This window comes from Neomonachus schauinslandi, chromosome 11 (assembly GCF_002201575.2).
Source record: "Neomonachus schauinslandi chromosome 11, ASM220157v2, whole genome shotgun sequence".
Lineage (NCBI taxonomy): Eukaryota > Metazoa > Chordata > Mammalia > Carnivora > Phocidae > Neomonachus > Neomonachus schauinslandi.
In genome coordinates this window covers 15,043,329-15,070,343 of record NC_058413.1, presented here as the reverse complement: position 1 = coordinate 15,070,343, position 27,015 = coordinate 15,043,329, and the positions used below count along the sequence as shown (strand labels likewise).

Here is a 27,015-nt window from a genome sequence, read left to right as displayed (position 1 = left end):
CTTTTATTTTATTTTATTTTTTAAAGATTTTATTTTTCAAGTAATCTCTACACCCAGTGTGGGGCTTGAACTCATAACCTGAGATCAAGAGTCCCAGGCTCTTCTGACTGAGCCAGCCAGGCACCCCTCAACCAGCTCTTTTAAATCTATAGGATATGATTATGTTTTGGTTCTCCCAAGTTTCCAGTACTGCTGAGCTTTGCCACTTTTTTTCCCTGAAATGACCTCTTTCTTTATTTTTTCTAAAATACATTCTTGTTCTGCCTTTATCTTAAAGGCATGTAATAATTTGCCTCCTTTGGTTGTCTCCAAATTAAGGTTTCAGCATAATTCACTAGTCTGATCATCAGTACTTAGATTATCTTCTAGCCAACCATTATATTAAATAAAGGTAACACTTTCTTTATAATACCTATTATCACTTATCATAGCTCAAGAAAAAATTTATTTATAATTTTTCCTGGATTATGATTGGCACCAGAGACCTGAATAGAGTGTCAGTAGAATAAAAGGGGCCTGAATAATATAATTTGGCTATTCTATTTAGAAGTTTAGATCCATTCAGGGAGTGTGAAAATCTATTTGAAAATAATTTAGTTTTGCCCTGACTTATTTTGCTTGTTTTGTACAAAGAAAAGCTTTGGCAATGTGGGTATAGATGGAAATATGGAGAACTTCAGAGCTGCATTTGAGCAAGCCCAGGTACTTTCCATCATTGAATCAAGAGTGAAAAGAATGAGGACAGATTTCAATTTTTTTTTAAAGTTTTATTTATTTAAGTAATCTCTACACCCCATGTGGGGCTCAAACTCACAACCCCAAGATCGAGTCGCATGCTCTTCCAACTGAGCCAGCCAGATGCCCCAGTGAGACAGCCAGGCGCCCCTTCAATTTCTTTATCTATAAAATGATGGTAGTTAAATGATATGATCTTAAAATCCTTCCACTCCTTAAGCTTGTGCAATTCAGGAGCAGTGGTGAGAATAGTAATGAAGTGATTGGCTACTGGTTCCAAGTTTAGTACAACTGAGAGACGCCGGTGGAACAATCTGTGGGAGGCCCTAAGTGATTTCAAATCCTGTTGAAGAGGAATAGTGTGTTCAATGGAAATGGAGGAGGAAATGGAATTTTCGGGTCAGGGGATTTGATGGGCCATAGTTGTGAAAGAAAGCCCACCATGTGCTCCTGGAAAGAAAAATGTGGGTTCTGGGTTTGTTTGTTTGTTTTTTTTAACATGTAGGTCATAAACTCTCGGGGGAGCTATAGATGAACCTTAGGAAGGTCTCAAATCCTCTAAATTATGCACAACATATTAAATTATATCCATTTTTCTGTGAGAAAGTATTTGCAGCTTTAAGTAGATTCTTATCATAACCTAACAAAAAAAGCCATTCACTCTTAAAAATGAATGATAAAGACTCCTAATGATTAAAATGGAGAAAGAGGTACATCTCAGTGGCCTTGCAGTGGGTGACTATGGTCATTGTGATATTTTCAGAGTCAGCTAGGTGTCAGTCACAAGACCTAGAAGTAAGGGGTGAGAAAAATGTATAGAAGGAAACAGAATTTGCCATCAGGCAGCTTTGAGTCTTGGCTTGCCATTATTAGCTGTGTGACCTTGGGCAAGTATATAACCTCAGTAAAGCTCAGTTTCCTCAGCTGTAAAATGGGGCTAATAAGTATCTACCTTAACTGGTGGTTGTGAGGATAAAATGAGACAAGACAGGTTGAACACATAAGACAGTGCTTGGCGCATCGTAGGTAAACCTCTCCCCTCACAGGTTTTAGATTTTGTATATCCGGTCCTCAGTAAGTCCGTCTGCAGAGAACTACTCAGTGATGTTCACACTCAAGAAGATCATATCTTATTAAGTGGTCAGTTTAGAGGTTCTTTCCCATGCAGATTTGCCAGCGGGTGTGTAAAAAACCCACGTTGGACTGGTTGCCTGGCAGCACGTGGCCCTGAGCGGTAGTACATGGCTTGCATTGTAATGTCATCAGGGCGGGGGCCAGCTGGCTGAGCACTACCACATGAGCTAGGGACTCCATTCCTCAACAAAACAGCAGCCAGCTCTAGGGTTAGCAGAAAATGACAAACCAGGCATGGATGAGGGAGGCGCCAGCAGAGCAGCGGGATGTCCTTTGATTTGCTTCTGTTATTTGCATGTCTTTCTTGTGATGTCTGTGAAATGTTCAGAATGACAAAGTTTTTAAAAGACCTGCTGACTCCGCCTGAAAAATGTGAAAACCTCCCGTTTAGAGACCTATTATGTCCAGCTAGCCTGCATTTTCTATATCTTTTTCTTCATTTTTTATTAATGCAAACATTTGCATGAAGACAGAACCTTTGTTTCGTAGAGTTCATCTGCCCCTGCTGCTTACGGGCCCTGCCATGCAAGAGCACAACAGAACCTTTGTTACGCTTTCAGCAAAGCTGTTTATGAACGGTGGCTTACTGAGGACTGCTTCCTGTGCTGTGTGCTTCCATTTTGTCTAAAAAGAAAAAAGAAAATAGTTCTTAGGAGTGAAAAGAATTTGGACTTTCTTTTATTCAAGTCTTGGATGTTGAAATGACAAGTAGCCCCCAAATTTGTGAGGAACTGGTAATTGCATCGAATGCATTTTTTCACTTTACCTTGAACATAATGAGGCCCTTAGTAACAATGGAAGGAGCAAATGCTTTCTTATTGGAATAGAGGGAAGGAGCAGTAAAAAGGCAACAGAAAGAGGGGCTGAGAACGGGACAAAAGTGGCTTCCTGTAAGAACCCTAATATTGTAGCAGAATGTGTTTTGGTACTTAGTGTTTCCCACCTGGGAGGCACAATCCTGAAGTAGTTGAGTTGAATAAAGAATAGCACCACAGTGTATAAATAGTGATACAGTTTATGTATTCATTCAGTAAATATTTGAATGGTATGTGGAAGACATCGAATGGTCCTGAGTGTTAAAGGGGATAAAAGATAAGTGAGTCATGGTAACAGTCTGTAAGGAGTCGGAAGTCTAACAAAGAAGATAACACATGTATAACAGAAATAACTCTGAATCAAGGTAGAAAGTGCCATTGGAGATATTTAAAATAGGTGTTTAGGGAGTTCAGGAAAAGAAAGATTGCTTCTGGGTAAGAGAGAATCAGGGAAAGCTTCGTGAAGAAGGTGGCATTTGACTTGAGCCTGGCAGGAAAGGTAGGCTTGGACATTGCAATGTAGCCGTGAGTGAGGAGTCAAAAATTATGTTGGTTTGGTAAAATAGATCCCAAAGTATATTTTTATATGGTATTTTGGTGTTTGACACTGGTGATTTAGATGATATGGTAAGTGTTAGCATGAGTTTTCTGTGTAATCTAAATTAGGGCCAGTCTAGCCTATGCTGTTCCAGTCATTCACCCCATCACTTTTGTGCACTTTGGCCTAGGCCTCTGGAGCATCTATAAATAACTACATAGCATCTTTACTTTCATAACAAAAATAGACACTTAAAGGGATTATTGGGCATTATTACAGCCATATCCCATAAGCAGGGTGTAGACATAGTTCTGAGTGGGGATTTGACAAGTGAGACTTCATGGTTGAAAGAGAATCCTCACCTTCATACAGAGGCAGTATCAAACAGAAGGGAGAGGATCAGGAATTCTAAGCCTGAGAGTTTTCAGCTACTTTAAATTAGAACTCACTTCTGTATCTTTCTGCCATTAAACTAAATGAGGTCCTGTTAGTGTTATATGAGTTGTTAATTTTTGTGAAATGGTTTGAATATAAAATGACAAGTAATTGATAAGGTACTGCATTAGCACCTTGTATTAATACCACTAATCTGTATATTCATAGTTAATTGCATATTACCGAATATAATTGCTAATAATTTGTAAAGGCATGGTTTTCCCCAAAGGCTACAACTTTTGATGACTATATAGCACAATTAATTTTTGCCTTATAGCTTAAATTTCTTCTAAGATTTATTTATTTATTTTAGAGAGAGAGAGCACGAGCAGGAGGGGCAGAGGGAAAAGGAGAGAGAACCTCAAGCAGACTCCGTGCTGAGCTCGGAGCCTGACATGGGGCTCGATCTCACAACCCTGAGATCACAACCTGAGGTGAAACCAGGAGTCAGATGCTTAACTGACGGCGCCCCTTGCCTTGTAACTTTAATACTTCCCTACCTGACATGACATTAGGAGTGGCACTTGATTTACTCCATGTTTGTCAATTTATAGGGTTTTATTTAACCTGTGGTGCCTTCTGGAAAATAGTTCTATGACTGTTTATGGAGTTGAATTGATAACAATGCTGCTCTATGAGTGACTATTTTTGCAAAGCTATTGTAATGACAGTTATTACTTGGCTCTTCATGTGTCGCATAGATTGTAACTGTGGGACACTTGAGTGCCACTTCGGATTTCTCTGACATTCAGGGAGTACATTTTGTTATGGTCAGCTAGCTGAGTGCTTTAAGTTTGGATCTCTGTAAAAACCTCCTTAAAAAAAAATTTTTTTTTTTCTGTAGCTTCTGGCACTTGAAATTACAAAACTCCAACCTACTAATTCTTTTTTTTGTTTTTTTTTTTAAGATTTTTATTTATTTATTATTTGACACAGAGAGAGAGAGAGCACACAGGCAGGCAGAGGGAGGAGCAGGCCTCCCCCCAAGCAGAGAGCCCGACGTAGGGCTCGATCCCAGCACCCTGGGACCATGACCTGAGCCGAAGGCAGATGCCCAACTGACTGAGCCATCCAGGCGCCCCTCCAACCTACTAATTTTATATTATGAGATTTAGACTAGAAATACTGAAGCAATAGGATTTAAGTACTTAGCCTTCATCGATATCCCCAAAATATCAAAAATCACCAGTTTGAGGAAGAAGGGAAGAAGGATGAATGGCTGACTAGCAAATGTTTGAATGTCAAAGCACGTAGCTTTGTCCAGCTGTAAACTTGTACAAGATCCCCACTGGTGGAGGGAAGTGGGCTTCAGTTTTTCATCCTCCACTTGGCATAAAGATCTTTAGTGACCTCTTGTTTTCTGGTTGCCACAGGTGATGTTAACATATGTGTAATGCTTTGTTTGCCCTCAGCGTGTCTTTTAGTATTTGAGTTTGACTAGCTGTGTAGCAGCAATGTGGTGGCTTGGATGCCCAAATGCATTGGATTAGTTTCGTCTATTTTATAATTAACTATTAATGTAAAAGAGCTTTCCTTAATTTGTAACTCTGTCCTTAGAAATGTCCACTTGACATATGTCATGTGGCATAGCTTTTTTTTTAAGATTTTATTTATTTATTTATTTATTTGAGAGCTAGAGAGAGCACAAGCAGGGGGAGGGGTAGTGGGAGAGGGAGAGGCAGACTCCCCCACCGAGCAGGGAGCCGGATGCAGGGCTCGATCCCAGGACCCCGGGATCATGACCTGAGCTGAAGGCAGACACTTAACCGACTGAGCCACCCAGGCACCCCATGGCATAGCTCTCTAAGGGCTGTGATATAGTGCAGTCCTGACCTAGGCCTGGATTCAAATCCTGTCTTTGCTACTCACCAGACCATTAACATTTAGGTAAATTACATATCTGAGTCTTCCTTTTTTTTCATCTGTAGGTTGGAGATAAAAGAAAAGTACCCATCTCATAAGTCTGTTGTGAGAATTAAATGAATTAATGCCCATAAAATGCTTAGAAGGCTGTCTTGCACAGAGAGCTTAATAAATGTTAGCTGTTGTTATTATTATATTTATAGGTTTAACTACCATAAGCAAACCCTGTAATGATCAAGAGCTATTGAAGGAGGGAAGCTTCCTACATTTATATCAAGGATGTTTATCAGGATATTCATATGCAATGTGTGATTCACTTACAATTTTTTCTGGGCACCCAAAGTTAAACTTGACACACAGCTGTTTTATATTTGGAGCTAGTTAATGTTTGAAGAGGCCTGATTTGGGGTTAACACTTTTACTTTATTTTTCTCTAAGTTTTAAATTTCTTTTTATATTATGCTCACTGTGTTAATTGTGAATTCATGATTTGATAAAGGACACAATTACTTAAAGTAAAGATCATACTAGAAAAAAATATAAGATAATGGGTTTATACACTTGGAGTGGAGAGGGCCTGTCTGAACTATACACAAAGCACAAAAGCCACAGTAAAATACTTTTGACTGTATCAACAGTTAAGATGTCTGTACAATGAAAGATACCACAAACAAATTAAGAGAAAAGTCATAAGGTAGATATATATATTTGCAAAATATATAGAATTAGAAAAAAACCTACAAATCAAGGAGAAGAAAAAAGAACCAGAGAGGAAAATGGGCAAAGGATACTAGCAGATTATTCACAGAAGAAATACAAATAAACATAAAAATATGCTTAACTTTATTTGTACTTAAGAAGACTAAAATTAAAACAACAGTGAAAAGCTATTTTATAGCTGTTAAATTGGCAAAATTACAAAGTCTTAGACCAAGGATAGTGAAAACAGATATTCTTACGGCTGGGAAGAGTAAATTGGAATAACCGTTTGTGAAGCAATTGTGTATATCTAAGTAGACATGAAGATATGGAAAAAAGGGAACCCTTGTGCACTGCTGGTGGGATTGTAAACTGGTATAGCCACTATGGAAGACAGTATGGAGGATCTTCAAAAAATTGAAAATAGAACTACCATATGATCCAGCAATTCCACTTCTGGGAATATATCCAAAGGAAATGAAAACACTAAATCTAAAAGATTCTGCACCACAATGTTCACTGCAGTATCATTTACAATAGTCAAGACATGGTAACAACCTAAGTGTCCATCGATGGATGAATGGATAAAGAAGTTGTGGTGTGTATATATAATGGAATGTTATTCAGCCACAAAAAATTCAGCTACCATTCGTAACTACATGGATGGATCTTGAAGGCATTATGCTAAGTGAAATAAGTCAGAGAAAGATACTGTTTGATTTCACTTACATATGCCATCTAAAAACAAACAACAAACAAAAACCCAAACTCACTGAAGAAAAGATCAGACATGTGGTTGCCAGAGGCGGAGGGGGAGAGGAAATTAGAGGAAGCTGCTGGAGAGGCAGGGTGCGGATTTCCAGTTATAAGATAAATGGAAACAGCCTATTTATCGATAGAGAAATATTTGCCATTGAGAAATACTGCAAGGGTAAGTTGGTTCCATATCGTTTTAGAAAAGATCTCCAGACATGGTTGAGTGAAAAAAGCAAGGTTAAGAAAAAAGTATATGTCATTTATTTAAAAACAAAACTAAACCAAGCTCACAAATTACGTATTTCTATATTTTTTAAAGTATGCATACCAAACTGACAACTGTTACCAATGGGAACTGGGATTGGTTTTTAACTTTTTCTGTACTGTTTGAATCTTTAAAAATAAGTACATGTGTAATTAGAAATAAACATTTTTTTAGCTTTGCGCAGCGGCACTGTTGTAGCCAATGAGGTTTATCCGAGGCACGATTATTGCTAATAGAAATAAACATTTTTTTACAATTTAAATCATATAAATACTTTTAACCTGATTTACCAATTTAAGCTTCTTTTCTAGTATTTACATGGATAGCCAGCAATTTCTAGATAATACAGTATAAAATGGGACACATTGTAGGGTTTTGGATTTTTCTTATTATGTTTTGCTTTTGTTTTTGTTTTTGAGAGGTTGTAGGTTACAGTGGAAGGACATAGGCTCTGGAGTAAAATCTAAGTTTAAATCCTAGATCAGCCATTTATTAAGATTTTAGCAGATTCCTTAACCTCTCTGAGCTTCAAAAAAGTCTATTACTTACCTCATTGAGTTGTATAAGGATTACATGTGCTGGTTTTCCTCATTTCCCATCTCCTTTGGTCAGAGGAAATTGGCCTAGTGTGGTCTAAGATCAAAGATGGTCTTCTATGGGTGATAAAATATTTCACCAGAATATGCCATATCCCTGGATCAGGACATACGAGTAAAAATGGAGGATGTAAATAATTAATTTTAGAGGTCTATTAACTTTTTAAACCAGTAAGCTATCTATTTGTACTTCACAAGATCAAATCAAATCAATTCATGTTAGTGATTTATAAATGATCTTTTTTTTTTTTTTAGATTTTATTTATTTACTTGAGAGAGAGAGAGAACACATGAGAGGGGGGAGGGTCAGAGGGAGAAGCAGACTCCCTGCTGAGCAGGGAGCCTGATGTGGGACTCGATCCCGGGACTCCAGGATCATGACCTGAGCCGAAGGCAGTCGCTCAACCAACTGAGCCACTCAGGCGCCCTATAAATGATCTTGAACTTGAAACTTCTAAACAGTTTACATGTCAAGTTGTTTGGTTAACAGGGTTACTTTTCTTATCTCAGAGAACAGCCTTAATTTAATTCAACATTTGTGCCAGCCAGGATCTGAATTTCAAGAGGCTTCAAAGACTAAAATGTGTCTCAGAAGGAGTCTGGCAAGAAAGGAAAAAGCGAGATTTAAAGTTGAATATATGTATATATTATGCTTTTCACTTACAGTGCTGTTGCTCTTCTATGTGTCTATTATTATCACGTAGTAATTCATATGAATATTTTTCTAGTGAGACTTGTTTATTCTAGTATAGGGACTCTGTATTAAATAATAATAATAAAATGAATGGTCTAATTAATGTAGGTGGAAATTCTAGGCCCCTCCAGCAATAATTTCCAAACGGGACCCTTTATTTGATTGCAAAACAAACAAGCTAATACTTTGATGGTATTTATGCTTGGGAAGAGAGTTGAAAAGAAATAGTTCTGGACTTTCCCCATGTAAATTAGAGCCTCCTGAGTAATTAGCAGTTAATAAGTGAATGTTTCCTACAAGTTTAAAGGTTATAGCTGAAATGGGCATACGCTTATGTATATTATTGTACGTGTAAGGTTTATATAGCCCAGGAGTCCTTGAAGATAATCTGTAAACATCCTTGGTTGGATGAGCAGAACTTTAAATAAGGGAGTGGGGGGGCTATAGTAAGTTGGTTGCTTGGTGGTTTATTAGTGTTGAAAACCTACTGTCTTCTGAGTTTTGCAATGTCGGGGGGTGGTACATAGTAATAACTGTAGTAATAACAACAATAATAAAAATCATTGCTAATATTTATTGCATACTTAACTCTGTGCCAAGCACTATGTCAAGATTATTACATAAATTATTTTATTTAATTCCCACTACAAGCTTAGGTGGTAGGTACTATTCCCCAATTTTATAGAAAAGGGCAGAAAGATTAGGTAACTTGCTTAAAGTTACACCGTTAGTAAGTGCCAGAGCTAGAAATCAAATCCAGGTCAACCTGACTTCAGAGCCCATGTTCTTAACCATTGCAAAAAATTGCTGTGTCATTTTAATCTGTAGAATCAGTATGTAGCAATAATAATATAATCATTGATGTGTTACTTTTTGTATATACCAAATATTTTCCAAAGAAGTAGTTTATTATTAGTCATATCATTCCTAGTATCATACCCATTTTATAGCAGGAGTGACTGTGGTATACAGAGATTAAGCAATCAGCAGGAGGCCATTACACAGAACCAAGAAGTTTCTGATCCACATTGCCTTTATTTGAGAGGTTCATATAACGATCATACAGTGTTACTTATACTTCACTTAGATTTTTCAATGTAGCGTGTTGAAATTATAAGTGCTTATCTCAGAGAGCAATGCTATCTGAGCAAGACAGGGACCTTGGGCCTTCGTGTGGATTTCAGAACAATAGAGCCTTATTGGTACATGTTAGAAAAGTTAACCCTGGGCTTGTTGTAAGAATCACGGCAAAGCAGAAGAAGAAAAGTCAATCTGACATGTTTTTTCTTTTCCAAGGAGGGCAACTAAGGTGCCCAGATATCTTTGCCCTCGGGGGTGCAGGTGTGCTGTTTTTATTCTTTAATCATTCACATAAATTAAAGCCTATTCCTTTGCACTTAAAAAATAATATAAAATGACACTCTCCATGTTTTATTGCCAGACAAGAGCTTTGAACTTCTGTCTCATTGAAGTTTGATAAACTGCAAGGATTTTCCAGGGTTGGGTGGTGCCCACAGAGAGAACATTGGACTGATAAGAGCTGCAGGTGAAGGAAACCACCAGAGAATAGTGGTTAGAGAGAGCTCCTCGAACTTGGCTTGTGGGAAATTCTCTGCAGGGAGGAACTTTTCCCTGCCTTTTCTGGCTCTTCTTAGCTGCTTGCCTTCACCCGCAAATAAAAAGGGCAGCAGGGCTTTCTGTTTTCACATTGTGAACGAGGAATGGGGGCTGGTGAATACTTTGTGGTAGAGTGGTTCTTTATAAGAAACTTTGAAATTCGATGACAAATTCTAACTTCACACAAAATGCTGATTGGCATACACACCCATGCAGGTGGGGACAAGATGTTCCCATGCGCGTGCACGCACACACACACGTTCACACAGACACAAATGGACCACATTTCTCAGATGATTTTACTATCAACATATGCCCCTGCCTTTGTGCTCTATGTAGAATAAAGATCATATTTACTGGAAAACTGATTACACAAAATGTTAATGATGAGGCAGTGTGGTATAGTGTTAGGAGCATGGGTTCTTGGTTTGAGTCTTGGCTTTTCCTTTCACTAGCTTGGCTGTGTGATCTTGAGCAAGCTACTTTAATTCTATAAATCTCGTTCTCCCCTTTGTAAATGGAGGTACGCAAAATATGTATGTGTCATAGGATTGTGGCAAACACTAAAATAATGCATGTTAAGACAACGAGTACAGTATCTGGCATATTGTTCACTAAGTTGCACAGGTGCTTCAAATTGTTACCATTATTATGTGTAATACTATTAAACTCTATAAACATCAGATTGGTAGATGAATGTTAAACATAGTCCTTTTTCTTTCTTCCTTGCTTTCTTTCTCTCCCTATGCCCCAACCTTTTTTTGGTGCAAAGTCGCTTTCCAGAAAATTTCTCCTCTTTCCCACCCCCAGGAGGACAAAAGTACTTTGATTCCAATTGCACTGAAAATATTTCTCCCTTAAAGGGCCTTCACATTGACATTTAGTCCCTGAAGTCAGGGAGGAGAAGCAGCAGGATTTGCAACTAAGTGGAGCTCTTTCATTTCTACCCTCAAATCAAAACCAAAATCCAAAACACTCCAGTCCTGTACTAGCCTTAGGTAGATCTAAGTCAAAGGAAGTCCATCTAGTCCAAGGAAGGAAACTTTTTTTTTAAGATTTTTATTTATTTGAGAGAGAGAGTGAGAAAGAGCACACGAGCGAGGTAGGGAGCAGAGGGAGAGGGAGAAGTAGACTTCCTGCTGAGCAGGAAGCCCAACACAGGGCTCAATCCCAGGACCCCAGGATCATGACCTGAGTGGAAGGCAGACGCTTACCCGACTGAGCCACCCAGGTGCCCCGGAAGGAATCTTTTTGTAAGATGGGTGGAAAAAGGGAAGGAGAATACAGAGGTGACAGTGTCGCTGATTCTAATGTGAGTTTGGCCATTTTCTTCCCGATTTAATATATATTAAAGTATAAAACAATGAATGCCAGAAATTGGCATGTGTTATCTCTTCATTCTCAGTTTTGGCCATTTCTTGAAGAAAGTTTTCCAGTTGGGTGAACTGTTTCTGAAGCACTAACTTTATTTTCACCTCTTTTCGGGGGGTGGGAGGCTAGAGAATGTTTGCAGTGCATTGATACTTGTTAGCTTTGGGAAGCACTCATATTGACAGAATAAGTCGCAGAATGTAAACATGTCATTCATCTGGACTTTAGGCCCGTGCAAACGTGGTGAAACCTTAGGTTACCATTGTCAAATGAAAACTCTCCTGAGTACAGCTTGGGTAGATAAACTTACTTGCTTTTTAACTTTCACTAGATTGCCAGGACTTCAGGAATGGTTTTTTGAAGTACCTATTTTTTTTTAGAGGTGGGGGAGGGGCAGAAGGAGAGGGAGAGAGAATCCCAAGCAGGCTCCACGCCCAGTGCAGAGCCTGACACAGGGCTCAGTCTGAGATCATGACCTGAGATCATGATCTGAGCTGAAATCAAGAGTTGGATGCTTAACCGACTGAGCCACCTCAAGGTACCTTGAAGTACCTATTTTTTATAAATTTTAGGTAATTCCTCCATATTTTCCTGAGGGATGAAACTATAAAAGAGACAAATGTCCATCTTGGTAACAACTTTGGGAATTGCTTTTTGACAAGATATTCATTACTTACAAGGTTTTTTGTTCTCACTGCTCCAGAAGAAAGGTTTGGTTTTTTTTTAAAATTTGTTTTTAAATTTTTGGATGGTAAATGGAAATACTGAATTGGAAGTTTCTATGTGAAGTGTGCCAGGATATCATTGTTGTGCCTAAAGATAAAATTCAGGGAAAGGGAACAAGCATTTGTTGAGCACATGTTATAATGGTAACTCTAGCCTATGTTGTTTATTGAAGTAAACCCCCAATAGACCTTTGAGATAGGGTCTTAAGAATTTATATTATCAAGCAAACCAGGGACTGTAGTATTTTACATGCATTATCTGATTCAACTCTCATAACCCTATGATGTAGGAACTACTAATATTATTATTATGAATAGTAATAGTATTATTATCCACATTTTACAGTGAGGAAATAGGCTTGGAGGGTCATTTGCTCAAAGTCACACAGCTAGGAATTGGTAGGGCTGAGAATGGAACTATGGTCTCTCTGAACTCCAAAGCCCAAGGTCTAAACCAGTGATTCTTAAACTTCCAGGTACATAAGAAGCATGAAGGGTACTTGTTAAAAATTACTGGGCTCCATGAAAAGTACAGCATAGGGAATATAGTCAATAATATTGCAGTAACATTGTATGGTGACAAATGGTGACTACACTTACTGTGGTGAGCATTGAGTAATACGTAGAATTGTCAAAGCACCATGTTGTACATCTGAAATGGGGCATACAATGTTATATTTAAAAGTTTCTAAAAAAAAAACTTTTTTTTTTTTTTAGAATTATTGGGCTCTAGGCAGAAATTTAAGGTCACTAAGTCTGAGATGGTGTCAGATTACAAATCTGTATTTTAACAGGGTAACTCTGGTGATTCAGATCAAGAAGTTGATTGACCATATTTTGAGAAAGAGCTAAATTATGTTTCTTTCCACATGTGATAAAGAAGAAAACAGGTGTAGATTAAATAACTATCCAGGATTAAGCTACCAAAGACAGAGCCATGATTCAAACCAAGGTCTGTCTAATTCTAATACACCCTTTATTACAAGCCCATGATTAATTCACACATTTTCCCATCATAACAAATGCAGAAAATGTGATTTCTGGTAAATCGAACCACACAGATTTCATGCTCCTAAGGCTAATAATTTATAGCACCATTACTAACATTTTCATTAAATTTCCTTAAACTTTTCCACGACTTTTTTTGTTGTTAAGGAATTGAGTTTTCTTTGCAAGCAGATCATCCACACTTCAGGCATGGCATCACTACTACCTGGGTTAAGTTTCTGAGACATGCAGAAGTGGAAGAGGGTGGAAGGAGATAGAAAGAAAAGAACTCCCAGGTGTAGCTAAATGGTGCTAAATGTAGCTAAATGGTGCTAAAGTTCCTCACCCTCATTAACGTCACCCTCATCACTGAAATGGAGAGTGAAGGGTTGATATTAATAATAATAGCCAATCACATGGCAATAGGTCATGTTCTACATTGTCTCCCATTCTGCCCTTTGAGACTATAGCTCAGTTTGGGCCAGCAAGTTTGCGTTGCCTATTCTAGTCCACTTCCTAGGGCAGAACCAACATCTTGGTTGACTTTCATGGCTTCCTACTGGGACTGGGAAGACTAATTTTCTTTGTCTCTTTCTCTTTCTGTCTTGATTTTTTTTTAGCCCAGCGACATGTCCTCACGTACATGGAGGATGCAGTGTGCCAGCTGCTAGAGAATAAGGAAGATATTAGCCAGTATGGCGTGGCCAGGTTCTTCACCGAATAGTAAGTACCTGTTTGGCCAATAGGGGAGCCCAGAGGAGGCACTTGGAAGCAGGCAAGGTATATGAAGAATAGAGCAGGGTATTGCTGATGATGTAGTGGCAGTGAATGCTGAGCTTTGGTAAGTTGGTTGAGGGTTGCCCAGACACGTTTTAGAACATGCTTTTGGTGCAGCTAGTTTTGTCCAGTGATAAGTCTTTTTTTTTTTTTAAGATTTTATTTATTTATTTGACAGAGAGAGACAGAGTGAGAGAAGGAACACAAGCAGGGGGAGTGGGAGAGGGAGAAGCAGGCTTCCTGCAGAGCAGGGAGCCTGATACTGGGCTCGATCCCAGGACCCTGGGATCATGACCTGAGCTGAAGGCAGGTGCTTAACGACTGAGCCACCCAGGCGCCCCGTCCAGTGATAAGTCTTATGAGTGGTCATGGCTATAGTAGCTCAAGAACTAATTGTTTCATCTGTTAGATTTGTTTCTTTAGGTCCCTCTTATAATTTTAACTTTCTCCATTATTCAGAATACTTACTGTGATTGCCTGTTGTCCGTGTTCCTTTGGCCTGTGTTTTTCATGGCTGGCTTTTCTTGTGGAAATGCGTAGGATGATTTGCTTCTGCAGTTTTCTTTCTACATCTAAAGGATGCTGTGTCAATCAGCTAAGGATTTTAGAGTATTTGTAGAGGCAGAATAACTTTCATATTGTGTTTCTTTGTAAAGCGTGCTTGGAGTGTATAAAAGTCAAAATGAGGGGCGCCTGGGTGGCTCAGTTGGTTAAGCGACTGCCTTCGGCTCAGGTCATGATCCTGGAGTCCCGGGATCGAGTCCCGCATCGGGCTCCCTGCTCCGCGGGGAGTCTGCCTCTCCCTCTCACCCTCCCCCATCTCATGCTCTCTTTCTCTATCTCATTCTCTCTCAAATAAATAAACAAAATCTTTAAAAAAAAAAGAAAGAAATGTATCTTTAAAAAAAAAAAAAAGTCAAAATGATTACTACTTTTTTAATGTCACAGAACTGTTCTTAGGCTGAAAGAGAATCCGTTTTGAACTCCTTGGTCTTCATGAAAGGGTGTGTTAAAGAAATACACAATGTTATTTTTATTTCCAAAATGCCATCACATATTTGTATAATCATTTGGATTCTCCTTCCTTTTTTTTAGGGTTTATTGGGAACATTTTAAGGAAGAATAGCCTCTAACAGGCTTTTTTTTTTTTTTTAAGATTTTATTTATTTATTTGGGAGAGAGAGACAGAGAATGAGAGAGTGAGCGAGCACAAGCGGGGTTTGGGGGAAGGGGAACAGACTCCCCCCCTGAGCAGTGAGCCCCGACATGGGGCTCAATCCCAGGACCCTGGGATCCTGACGTGAGCTGAAGGCAGAAGCTTAACTGACTGAGTCACCCAGGCACCCTAACAGGCATCTAAGGGGAATCATGAGCTCAAGTCTATCCTCCTTGAAAACATATTTTTTCCTTTCTATGCTCCACCGCTTCCTTAAAGATCAGACAGCTGTTCTAATGGCCTAAACTTGGGTTGCTGTTAGGGGGATTCTTGACTCTCCCTAACTTCTTTTGCCAAGCTATGGATCTTGCAAATGAAGTCTAGATTTCTTATGGATTGGAATTTCAAGTCCCTGGGAAAAACAGGCTCTCTAGGAGCAGAGCCTGTCCCTTTTCCCAGTCCTCTAAAGGAGGATCAGGGAAGGACTCTTGTTCTCATGGTGTGGGCTGAAGCAAATGAGGTGGGCAGGGAATAAAGACTGAGATTGAATAGCCTTGCTTGCTCTTACAGAACTGACAAGCCTAGGGGTCAAGTTTCTAGGCCATTTAATCTGTACCAGCACTCTTGAGGCTCCTTGCCAAGTGAAATATGATTCTTCTGGGGGCAATGCTTTTTCCTGGTTTTTTTCGTTTTACTCTACCTCCCCCACCCTCCAAATCCTTTATAAGTCTTTCCTATCACCCTGGCTCCTTGAGGACAGGCTCTTCATCTTTGTGTTCTTAGTGCCTGGCATGATATTTAGCACATAATAGATGTTAGGTGAATGTTTGTTGAATATACAGCTGTATCTGTATTTTAAGTTATTGCACACTATTTACTCTTGTTCTTGTTAGTAAAAAGGACTTTCTCTTGCCTTCTCTCTCTTTTTTATTGATTCTTTTTGAGTAAGCTCTATATTCTGCCATGTAAGAAGCTGTATGCCATGTATGTAGTACTCCAAAAGTGAACCCAACTGGTCTAAATAACTGATACTGAACTCTATAGAGCCAATAGTAAATCTTATAACTGTTTCAAAATGCTATTGAATGCTATCAACTGTAACTTTTATCCACCAATACACTGTTGAAAAAAATCTTAAGATTTTCCATAGTGCTGATAGAAATCTAGTTGCCAAGTGAGTTGTTTCTTGTCCTCAGGAAACTAAAAATTACATAATGTTTATGAGTGGCACATACCTGACACTTTTCAGAAAGCATATTGGCCCAAGGCAAGTTATTTTGAGAAATGAACTAGCAGCAAAGCTCCAAAATCTTAAAACAAACAAACAAAAAAGACTTGAAAGGTATGGATGTATGATGAAATTGAAAGTAGTATTTGGTAGACAAGGAGACCTGAGTGGTAGAAGCTCCTGATTTTCTTGGATTATGAATTTTATTTATCTAGTGAAAATCCTTCCTTATCAGGCTTCAGTTTTGTATTGATTCATAGCAGCATAATGACACTGCCCTAGGAAGAAGAGGTCCTTATTCTTAAAAGTCCTCACTCTATAATCTTGGGCAATTTTTGAAACTGTTTTTGGAAGGAAGGCTTTCCTGCTGATTTTCTTCTCTGGGTCTGCTTGTCCCCTCACCTGTGCTGTCACTCCTTGGTTGTTGGTGTTTTCCAACAAATCCATGATTGTTCCAGTAAATCTGGGTAAGCTGCAAAACATGAGTAGCTAAGCTGTACTGTGTGTGTATGTCTGCAGGACTGTGAGCTCTTTAGATCATATTCCTCTGGACACTCTTGAAAGAAAGATACTAAATCCCAGAGGATTTTCTTTTATGTTGTATGCAACCTCTACCTCTGAATGTTGTCTTTCAACCAGTGGAAGGTAAAAGGAATTAATATTTAGAGGTGCCACTCTAAGAATAGACCCAAGTGTCAGCATGGGGTCAGGACCTCTGAAGAAGTATATCCAAGAAAATGAGGCTAGAGTAGTTATAACTTAGAAACCACAGCAGAGTGTGACCAGGTTCTTGTGGTAAAGATCAAATGAGAAATGTGGTTTTTTAAGACATTGGAAAATAATGATGAGAGAAAAACAGGCTGAAATCTGAGAATTCCTATCAGGATTGGGAACCATTCTTCACAGGCTAAATTGATAGTTACAACACTGTGGCATCAGGGAGCTTGACCTCCACATACTAATATAGAAATGAATGATACTCTGTGGTTTTGGTTGGTGGGCCCAGGAGGGCTCTTTCTTATGATCAAGTGTCTTGTTTTTGTTTTTTTTTAAATGATGGTTTTGTTTTGTTTTAAAGATTTTATTTATTTATTTGACAGAGAGAGACACAGCGAGAGAGGGAACACAAGCAGGGGGAGAGGGAGAGGGAGAAGCAGGCTTCCCGCCGAGCAGGGAGCCCGACGCGGGACTCGATCCCAGGACCCTGGGATCATGACCTAAGCCGAAGGCAACCGCTTAACTGACTGAGCCACCCAGGCGCCCCTAAATGATGGTTTTAACCTCTTGGGGATACTTTCGTGATGTCTGTTTTGGTTGCAAATACACAGATACCTTCATTGATAGAGGTTTATTTCAAGGATATGTGAGAATATAAGACAGCATTCACTCATGAATTCATTCAGCAATTATTTTTGAGCGCTTACTATGTGCCTATGTGTAATAGGTAGTGGAGATAGAGTAGTGAACAAGACAAATAAAGTAATTATTCTCATGGATGTAAAGGTTTAGTGCGGGAGATAGTCAATAAACAAGTAAACTGATGATGACGACAATAGCTAATAGTTAATAAATACTTGTTGTGTGCTAGGCACTGTTCTAAGCATATAACATGTATTCTCTCATTTAATTCTCACAATACTGGGGCACCTGGGTGGCGCAGTCGGTTAAGTGTCTGACTCTTGATTTCGGCTCAGGTCATTATCTCAGGGTGGTGAGATCAAGTCCCATGTCGAGCTCTGCACTGGGCTTGGAGCCTTCCTGAGATTCTCTCTCTCCCTCTCCCTCTGCCACCACCTCCCTTATGTGCACATGCTCTTTTTCTCTCTAAAAAAATAAATAAGTAAAAAAATAAAAATCTTTAATTCTCACAATACCATGAGGTGGGGTTTTAATATTCTCTTCATTTTATGCATTAGGAAATTCAGGCACACAAAAAGAATATTACCAAGGTTACACAGCTGATGACCATAACAAGATAAATAACAAGGAAATAACTAGGGTAACGTGATACACAGGATAGTCAGGAAGGCCTCTTGGAGATGGCATTTGAGGGCTTATCCCATGGGATGATTAACTCATCCCTTCAAAGAGCCAATAAGTTATCTCTGTTCAGGTGACTCACCTTTTTGTCCACCTTTGTTACCTAAGCTTTCTGTGTCCAAAAAAGATAGTATGATTGATTTTATTTGCTGCTACCCAGAATGGAATAACCTTAACAGGCAGTGATCAGGGAAAGCCACCTTACAAGTAACTGGTTTCCCTATGCATTGCTCATATATAATAAGTGAAAATAACAAAATAATTAGACATAAAAGTTACCTGCGTTATATATAATATTAATATGAAGATTGAAATCTTAGTTTTTAGAAAAAGAGCATTATTATATCTTGATATATATTAATCATCAGAATTCAGTTGGGAATTTACATACCTTTTTTAATATACTCTTATAGTAAAAGATACCAGCATCAAATCCTTTTTTTTTTTAATTGTCTTGATTAGAATATATCCATAAAATGTGAACTTCATTAATTCACTCCTGGAGATGAAAAGGAAGTTCCAATGGTGCATATTCCTAAATCACTTAAAGTATAACTCTAAAGAAAAACAAACCATCATTATAAAATATGTACTATTTCTTCTGTTTTTAAACAGGTGCTCTAAACCCTGTGAAAGATGACCTACTTCTCTCCTAAGTAATCTAGAACAATCAGGGTGTAAACTTTCAGTTCTAAAGTTGGCAGATTTTTTTAGGATTATCCATCATCCAGCATTTAAGTAATGTTGTTTTGGGTTCTTCTCGTGCCCATGGCAACAGAGGAGCAGTTTTGGAGCAACAAGAAACACATCAGAACAAACCAGGAGTTCACTGATTTCCAGGCTCATAGCTCTGAATGAGGGATCGACTTGAGACTTCTCTGGGCCATCTCTGCTCCGTGTTTTCCCTACTTATTGTTGTTAAATTGAGCCAAAATGTGCTATGGCGAAGTAATGGTGACTAATCCTATTATAGACTTCTTTAAAAGGGTAATGCTTCTCCCCCCCTGCCCCCCATCTTTTTTCCATAGTTCAGTTCTTAGCTGGAGTTGACACATTATAACAGAAAATTACCCATTTCTCATTGTCAGCATCTGGATTCTCACAGACTCAGATAATTGCCAGGAATAGATTTTGCCTTCAACTAGAGCAACCCTGTCCTCACTATTATTGGCCCAGGCACTTCTGGCATTTGTAAAAATCTATAGAGGATTCTGGTTCTTTTCTATGTCACTAGGAGTATCCAGAGCAAAAGTGCTGCAGGAAGACATAGTGGTGATTGAGAGTCACCAAAAATCTATTTGGAAACTTAAAAATCCAGGTTTATCAAGGATAGAAGTTGCTTACTTGCTTAGAATCCATCTCTCTTCTTCAGTACCTTCATGTTTTGATTACAGGAAACCATCCAGCAGCACCTGACCTGGTAACTGAGGAAGCCATTTCACAGCCCACTGGTCCCCTGACTCATTTAGAAGTCAGAGTCAAAGGTTGTGGAAGTAATAATTGGGCCCAGATTCTCCCTGTCAGGAGGGTCCTCACTCCCCTCCCCTCCCTTCTACAAGTTAAGAGAAATTTAGCTGTTGTGAAACTGTTCAATAAGGGGAAATGAAGGAACTCCATCCTTGGCTGAAGTATTCTCAAGAACCAGTGATATTATTTCTGTTTTCATGGGAGCAGCTTTTACAGCTAGCTAGTATAAAATTTAGGTGTAATTTTCTACACGGAAATATTTCCCTTTAGAGAAATTACTTAATTTATGTTACTCGATAAATAATATAAAGAATCTTTATTTGGTCCCATCCAAGCACTGATATTTCTCCTCATTCTCCCGCTCTGATAATTCTCTGGCAATCAGGTAGATACACACAAATCTGAATTTACAGATCAGTAGTGCTCTTAGTAATGTGAATTAGCTCAGCAGAAGTTAAGAAACTTTACTTCATCAACAACAGAACAGTTTAAATTTCTCAGTGTTCTTAATTTCTTCCATAATTTGCTCAGAACTCTAGAAGATCTGTGGTGCTGGCAGCACAGACCTGGCACAAGAGCAGGAAAGAATGACACATTCTGGCACCTTTAACCAGAAGGTCTTTAATGAACTGGGATGGGGCTGGAGGGGAGAGAGGGGAAGGAGGAGGGACAGTTAGGATTTTGGCAGCCACACAAAGATTCTTCTTCCCTGAGAAAAGTGAAATGAAAGTCAAATGAAGCTTCTCTCTGTTATTATGATTTGCTAAGATGTTTGTCTGTCTCTTAGCTTCCAGCCCCATGGCAGGTGCATCTTTCCAGTCAGTGACTTCCCCACAAAACAAATTGTTTCTCAGGATCCCTCAAGAGGGGTCATGTCCAACCAATTTCCTGTCTGAGGCCATAACTGTGATTCCTTTCTTCAACTATCAGATGCAATTCTGACCAGCACAGTGGAAACGATCTTACTAGAAAATGTCATGAGCATGTAAATTTATTTTAGGACACGTTGGCCCAGGGTTGCTGAGTTCTGGGGCTGCAACAGTCAGTAATGCTATTTCCGGGTGGCCATAGAAGCAGCCTTGAATTCATCCCTTTGTCATTAAATAACATCAACAACAAATGTCTTTGTTAATGTCCTTGTGTTATATTTTCCAGGTCAAGATCATTGCTAGGGGTGATAATACCTATCTCACAGGGTTGTTGTACAGGTGAGGTAAAATGATGTATAAAATGGCTGGCTATGGGGCGCCTGGGTGGCTCAGTTGGTTAAGCGACTGCCTTCGGCTCAGGTCATGATCCCAGGATCCTGGGATGGAGTACCGCATCGGGCTCCCTGCTCAGCAGGGAGTCTGCTTCTCCCTCTGACCCTCCCCCCTCTTATGCTCTCTCTCTCTCATTCTCTCTCAAATAAATAAATAAAATCTTTAAAAAAAAATGGCTGGCTATGTAGAATTCATTCTCATTCCCCTTTAGCTCCAGTTCTCTGGGATTTTCGCTTCTCTCCTACTTTGTGGATCTCCTGGAAAGTGATAGTCTTACTCTTCTTTCTCTTTATATGGTATTAGAGTTGAAGATTTTGAGGACTTTTTAGTCTCTGTTGTTTTCTGTAACACTTTTTGCTTACCCTGCATTTTATGTACTTTTTGGAGATTAAAGACATTTAGAGAGAGAGAGGAGGGGGGAGAGGGAGAGAATCCCAAGCAGACTCCACAGTGAGCATGGAGCCCAATGCGGGGCTCGATCCCAGGACCCTGAAATCATGACCTGAGCTGAAATCAGGAGTCTGATGCTTAAGTGACTGAGCCATCCAGGTGCCCCAAAAGGTGGTTTTTACATCATATTTTCTATAATACTTCTTTTTCGTTATGTCAAGTTAGTAGGTGTTCAGCGCATTTTGGACATAGCGGTACAGTGCTCGCTTCGGCAGCACATATACTAAAATTGGACATAGCGGTACAATTCTCTTGGCTAACCCCCTTTGAGAGGGCATATATATTGCATAGACGGTGAAGTTTGAGAGTGTACAGATGAACAGTTATCCCCACACATGTAAACTGCAGCTTGTGTGATGTAAATATACTCTCCCTGCCTGGAACTGCCTGTGTAACATGGTCTCTTCGGGCTCTGTGGTTTCTCAGTACATTCCAACTGTTGGGAGGCTGGAGCTTGGCTCAGCAAGCACAGATAAACAGCTTCCTGCAGCAGGCTGCCAGGGTGAGGAGCAATGACCTCAGCAGAGAATGTCTGCTTTTCATTACCCTGAGCACATCACTGCACCACTAGAGCTAAGAGGAGGAACAATACAAGTTGGATAGACTTGACTAGCTCAGGTCTCCCACTACACCTTGAATTTTTTAATCTTGGCAGCCAGAGAAAAGAGGGTATAGCCAGGAAGTGAGGAAATGGCTTATCGGTGGGAAAAGGAAAGACAAAAAAGCTTTCTTAGGCTATTCTCTGAATGAACTAAATGATGAGTCAAGTGGCTAATGCTAAATGGCTAATAGTCCTGCAGGAAATCATCAAATGTCTTTCATCTCCAAAAAAGTACATAAAATGCAGGGTAAGCAAAAAGTGTTACAGAAAACAACAGAGACTAAAAAGTCCTCAAAATCTTCAACTCTAATACCATATAAAGAGAAAGAAGAATAAGACTATCACTTTCCAGGAGATCCACAAAGTAGGAGAGAAGCGAAAATCCCAGAGAGCTGGAGCTAAAGGGGAATGAGAATGAATTCTACATAGCCAGCCATTTTATACATCATTTTACCTCTCTCTCTCCCTCTTCCCCCTTCTTTTGAATAAATAAATAAATAAAATCTTAAAAAAAAAAAAACCCTTATCTTTTTAAGGTAGCTTTTTTCTGAGTCAAATTTGATGTTTAGAATCTTAAACCATACAAGCCTGCTCTCTAAAGCATCCCAAAATATTGTTCTTTGCATGGTTTTTCCAACTACATATATCTCTTTACCAAAATATCAAGTATCGTTACAGAGTTTCAAATGTGGCTGTAAGATATGGTCATCTTGCCTATAAGGGGATGTAATTTGGTTGAGGAGATAATGCTTTTTGATTAACAGAATAATTGTTAATTGTTAATAATTCAAGACCTTATATAATGGCATTAAGTTGTGCTCTGAGATCTGAGAATAAGGAGAAATAATGGGTACTAGAGAAGTTAAATAAGGCAACATAGAGGAGTGTGTCTTGACTTATGTGATGGTTAATTTTATGTGTAATCTTGACCAGGTGAGGGTTTTCCCAGATAGCTGGTAAAACATTACTTCTGAGTACGTCTGTGAGGGTGCTTTCAGAAGAGATTAGTATTTGAATTGGTAGACTTTAAAGAAGATCCACCCTCACTAATGTGGGTAGGCATCATCCAATTCCTTGAGGACCTGACTAGAACCAAAAGGTAGAAGAAGAGTGAATGTGGCTTTTTTGGGTTTTTTTGTTTGTTTGTTTTTGTTTTTTGGCTTTAGCTGGGACATCCGTTATCTCCCACCCTCAGACATCAGTGCCTTTGAATTTGGGCTAGAACTTACATCATTGGCCCTCTGATTCTTGGGCCTTTGGACTAAGACTGGGACTTACACCACTGACTGCCCTGGCTCTTGGGCTTACAGACTTGGATTGAATTACACTACCAACTCTTCTGGTTCTCCAGATTGCAAATGGCAGATCATTGGATTTCTTGGCTTCCATAATCACATGAGCCAATTCCGTAATCACATAAGCTAAATCTCTTCTTGTATGTATAGTTTACCTTGAACAACACATGGTTAGGGACATTTATCCCCAACACAGTCAAAAATCCATGTATAGCTCTTGACTCCTCCAAAAACTTAACTGCTAATAGTCTACTGTTGACCAGAAGCTTAAACAGTTGATAACATAAACAGTTGATTAACATGTATTTTGTATGTTATATTATTATATTCTTAAAATAAAGGAAGCCTGAGAAAAGAAAATGTTTTAAGAAAATCATAAAGAAGAGAACATAACATTTATAGGAATGTACTGTAAAAAATCTGTGTATAAGTGGACTTGTGCAGTTCATACCTCTGTTGTTCAAGGGTCAACTGTATGTACATTTTTACCACTGGTTCTCTTTTTCTGGAGAACACTGACTAATACAACCTGGAAAGGTGAATAGAATTTGAATAAGCAAATGAGAAATAAATATTTTTATGTGACATGAAAGTACTGTAGCATAGTGGTTAACAACACAGACTTTGGAGGCTTTGTTTGACGGCTGCCACTTACTATATGTGATCTTAGGCAGGTTGCTTAGCCTCATCTATAAAAGAGGGAGACTCACATATAAAATGTAAAATTCCATGTTACATGATTGTTGGAAGGATAATGAATGTAAAGTGCTTGATAGTCTACCTAAGATATACTAAGTGTTGAATAAGTGATAGCTACTACTACTGTTGTTTGTGCATTCGACAAATATTTACTAAATGCCTTTGTGTTAGTCAGTGTTCTGGACACTACGGGATATACATCAGTGACAAAATGGACAAGAAATCCCAACTTTTGTGGAGCTTCCTTTCTGACATTAGCTTTCATTCTGAAACTGTATTTTACCTTTTTTTTTTCTCTTGTAATAATTTTAGACTTACAGAAAAGGTGTAAAAATAGCATAGGGGTGCCTGGGTGGCTCAGACTTTTTTTTTTAGTTGGTTAAGCGTCTGACTCTTGATCTCAGCTCAGGTCTTGATTTTGGGGTTGTAAGTTGGAGCCCAATGCTGGGCGTGGAGCCTACTTAAAAAACAAAAACAACAACAACAACAAAAACATATAGTCTCTATATGTCTTTCACCCAACTTCCACTAATGTTAGCATCTTCTATAACGATAGTATAATTATGAAAATCAGTTAATTGAAAACTATTAACTACCTATAGACATTATTGGAATTTTCACCTTCATTTTTGAAGGGTAGTTTTTTCGGGTATAAGTTCTAGGTTGGCAGTTACTGTCTTTTAGTGCTTTGAAGACACTATTCCATTTTCTTCTGGTTTCCACAGTTTCTGTTGATAAGTCAGCTATCAGTCATTCTTACACCTTTGAAAAATAATCTGTCCTTATCTCTGGCTACTTTTTGGATATTTCTCCTTGGTCTTTGGTAGTTTTACTGTAATGTACCTAGGTTTGTTTTTCTTTATATTTAAACCCCTTCATGTTCTTAGTGCTTCTTGAACCTGTAATTTGATGTCTTTTATCAGTTTTTGAAAGTTCTCAATTTTTAGCTTTTCAGATTTGCTTCTGTTTCATTGTCTTTACTCCTGAGGTTCCAGTTACACAAACTTTAGACTTTCTCATGGTATCCTCTCTTACGTACTTTTCTGCATTTTTCATCATTTTATCTTATATGCTTTCTTCTAGATTTTTTTTCTGACCTATTTTGCAGTGCATTAATTCTCTTTTCATTTTGTGTAATTTGCTGTTAAACCCATGTAACTTTCTTAATTCCAATTATTGTCTTATTCTTGTTTTTGTGTTTTTTGTATCTTACCATGACACTTTTAATCTGTTTTAAATACAAAAGAGAGAAAAAAAGAAATTGCAAGCTGGGGAAACCAGGAATGTTGAAAGCAAGTTTGAAAAACCTTAAGATTTGTTTACTAGTGTTTCTCATACTTCTCTTAGTCTTGCTTCCCATAGTGCATCTTCATTTTTCTTTTTTATTTCCAGCAGCAAAGAAGATTTTAATTAACTTTGCTTTCTTTTTTTTTTTTTAAAGATTTTATTTATTTATTTGAGAGACAGAGAATGAGAGAGAGCACATGAGAGGGGGGAGGGGCAGAGGGAGAAGCAGACTCCCCGCCGAGCAGGGAGCCCGATGCAGGACTCGATCCTGGGACTCCAGGATCATGACCTGAGCCAAAGGCAGTCACTTAACCAACTGAGCCACCCAGGCGCCCCTAACTTTGCTTTCTTTACTTCTATAGTTTATTGTGAAAATTTTATATAGCTTAAATAAGATGTTTTCGTTTGTTTTTTATTTATTTTTTTTTTTATTTTTTTATTTTTTAAAGATTTTATTTATTTATTTGAGAGAGAGAGAATGAGAGACAGAGAGCATGAGAGGGAGGAGGGTCAGAGGGAGAAGCAGACTCCCTGCCGAGCAGGGAGCCCGATGCGGGACTCGATCCTGGGACTCCAGGATCATGACCTGAGCCGAAGGCAGTCGCTTAACCAACTGAGCCACCCAGGCGCCCTCGTTTGTTTTTTAAAGACTTCTTTTTTTAGAGTAGTTTTAGGTTGACAGCAAAATTGAGAGGAAGGTAGAGATTTCCTATGTATCCTGTGCTGCCAAAATGCAAAGGCAACAGTTATTGTTATTTTTATTATCATTACCAACATTCCCTGCTTTTGGTACATTTGGTTATAATTGATGAAGCTACGGTGACATATCATCATCATCCAAAGTTCATAGTTTACCTTAGTGTTCACTTGGTATTGTATATTTTATGGGTTTGGACAGATGTCTAATGACATATAACCATCATTATGGTATCATACAGAGTATTCTCACTGCTCTAAAAATTATCTGTGTTCTCCCTGTTTATCCCTTCTTCCCACCCAATTCCCAGCAACCACTGATCTTTTTACTGTCTTCATAGTTTCGCCTTTTCCAGGTGTTATATAGTTGGAATCATATAGTATATAGCCTTTTCCAATTATTTTACTTTTTTTTACAGATTTATTTATTTATTTGAGAGAGAGAGAGAGGGCAGAAGCAGGAGGGGGAGAGGGAGAGAGAACCTCAAGCAGACTCTACACTGAGTGTGGAGCCCAACACAGGGCTTGATCTTATGACCCTGAGATCACGACCCAAGCTGAAATCAAGAGTTGGGCACTTAACCATCTGTGCCACCTAGGCACCCCATCCAATTATTGTTTGTTTTTTTTTAAAAAAGATTTTAAGTAATCTCTCCACCACAACGTGGGGCTCAGACTCACAATCCTTAGATCAGAGTTGCATGCTCTACTGACTGAGCTAGCCAGGTGAGCCACAATTATTGTATTTTTTAGTTCAAGAATTACCATTCAGATTTTTTTTAATGGTTTCTTTTTTTTTTTTTTTTTTTTTTTTTTTTTTTTTTTTT

The 27,015-nt window shown here is 38.7% G+C and overlaps 1 protein-coding gene and 1 pseudogene across 1 annotated transcript in view; both read left to right on the top strand.

Moving 5' to 3' along the window:
• The window catches only part of C11H11orf49 (chromosome 11 C11orf49 homolog), a 186,497-nt gene that overhangs the window by 33,344 nt on the left and 126,138 nt on the right, over positions 1-27,015 (top strand). Inside the window, exon 2 of the mRNA XM_021685420.2 lies at positions 13,851-13,953. Within this exon, the coding sequence (XP_021541095.2) occupies positions 13,851-13,953 (103 nt within the window). The remainder of the gene's footprint in view (positions 1-13,850; positions 13,954-27,015) is intronic.
• Positions 7,413-7,535, top strand: LOC123326361 (annotated as a pseudogene).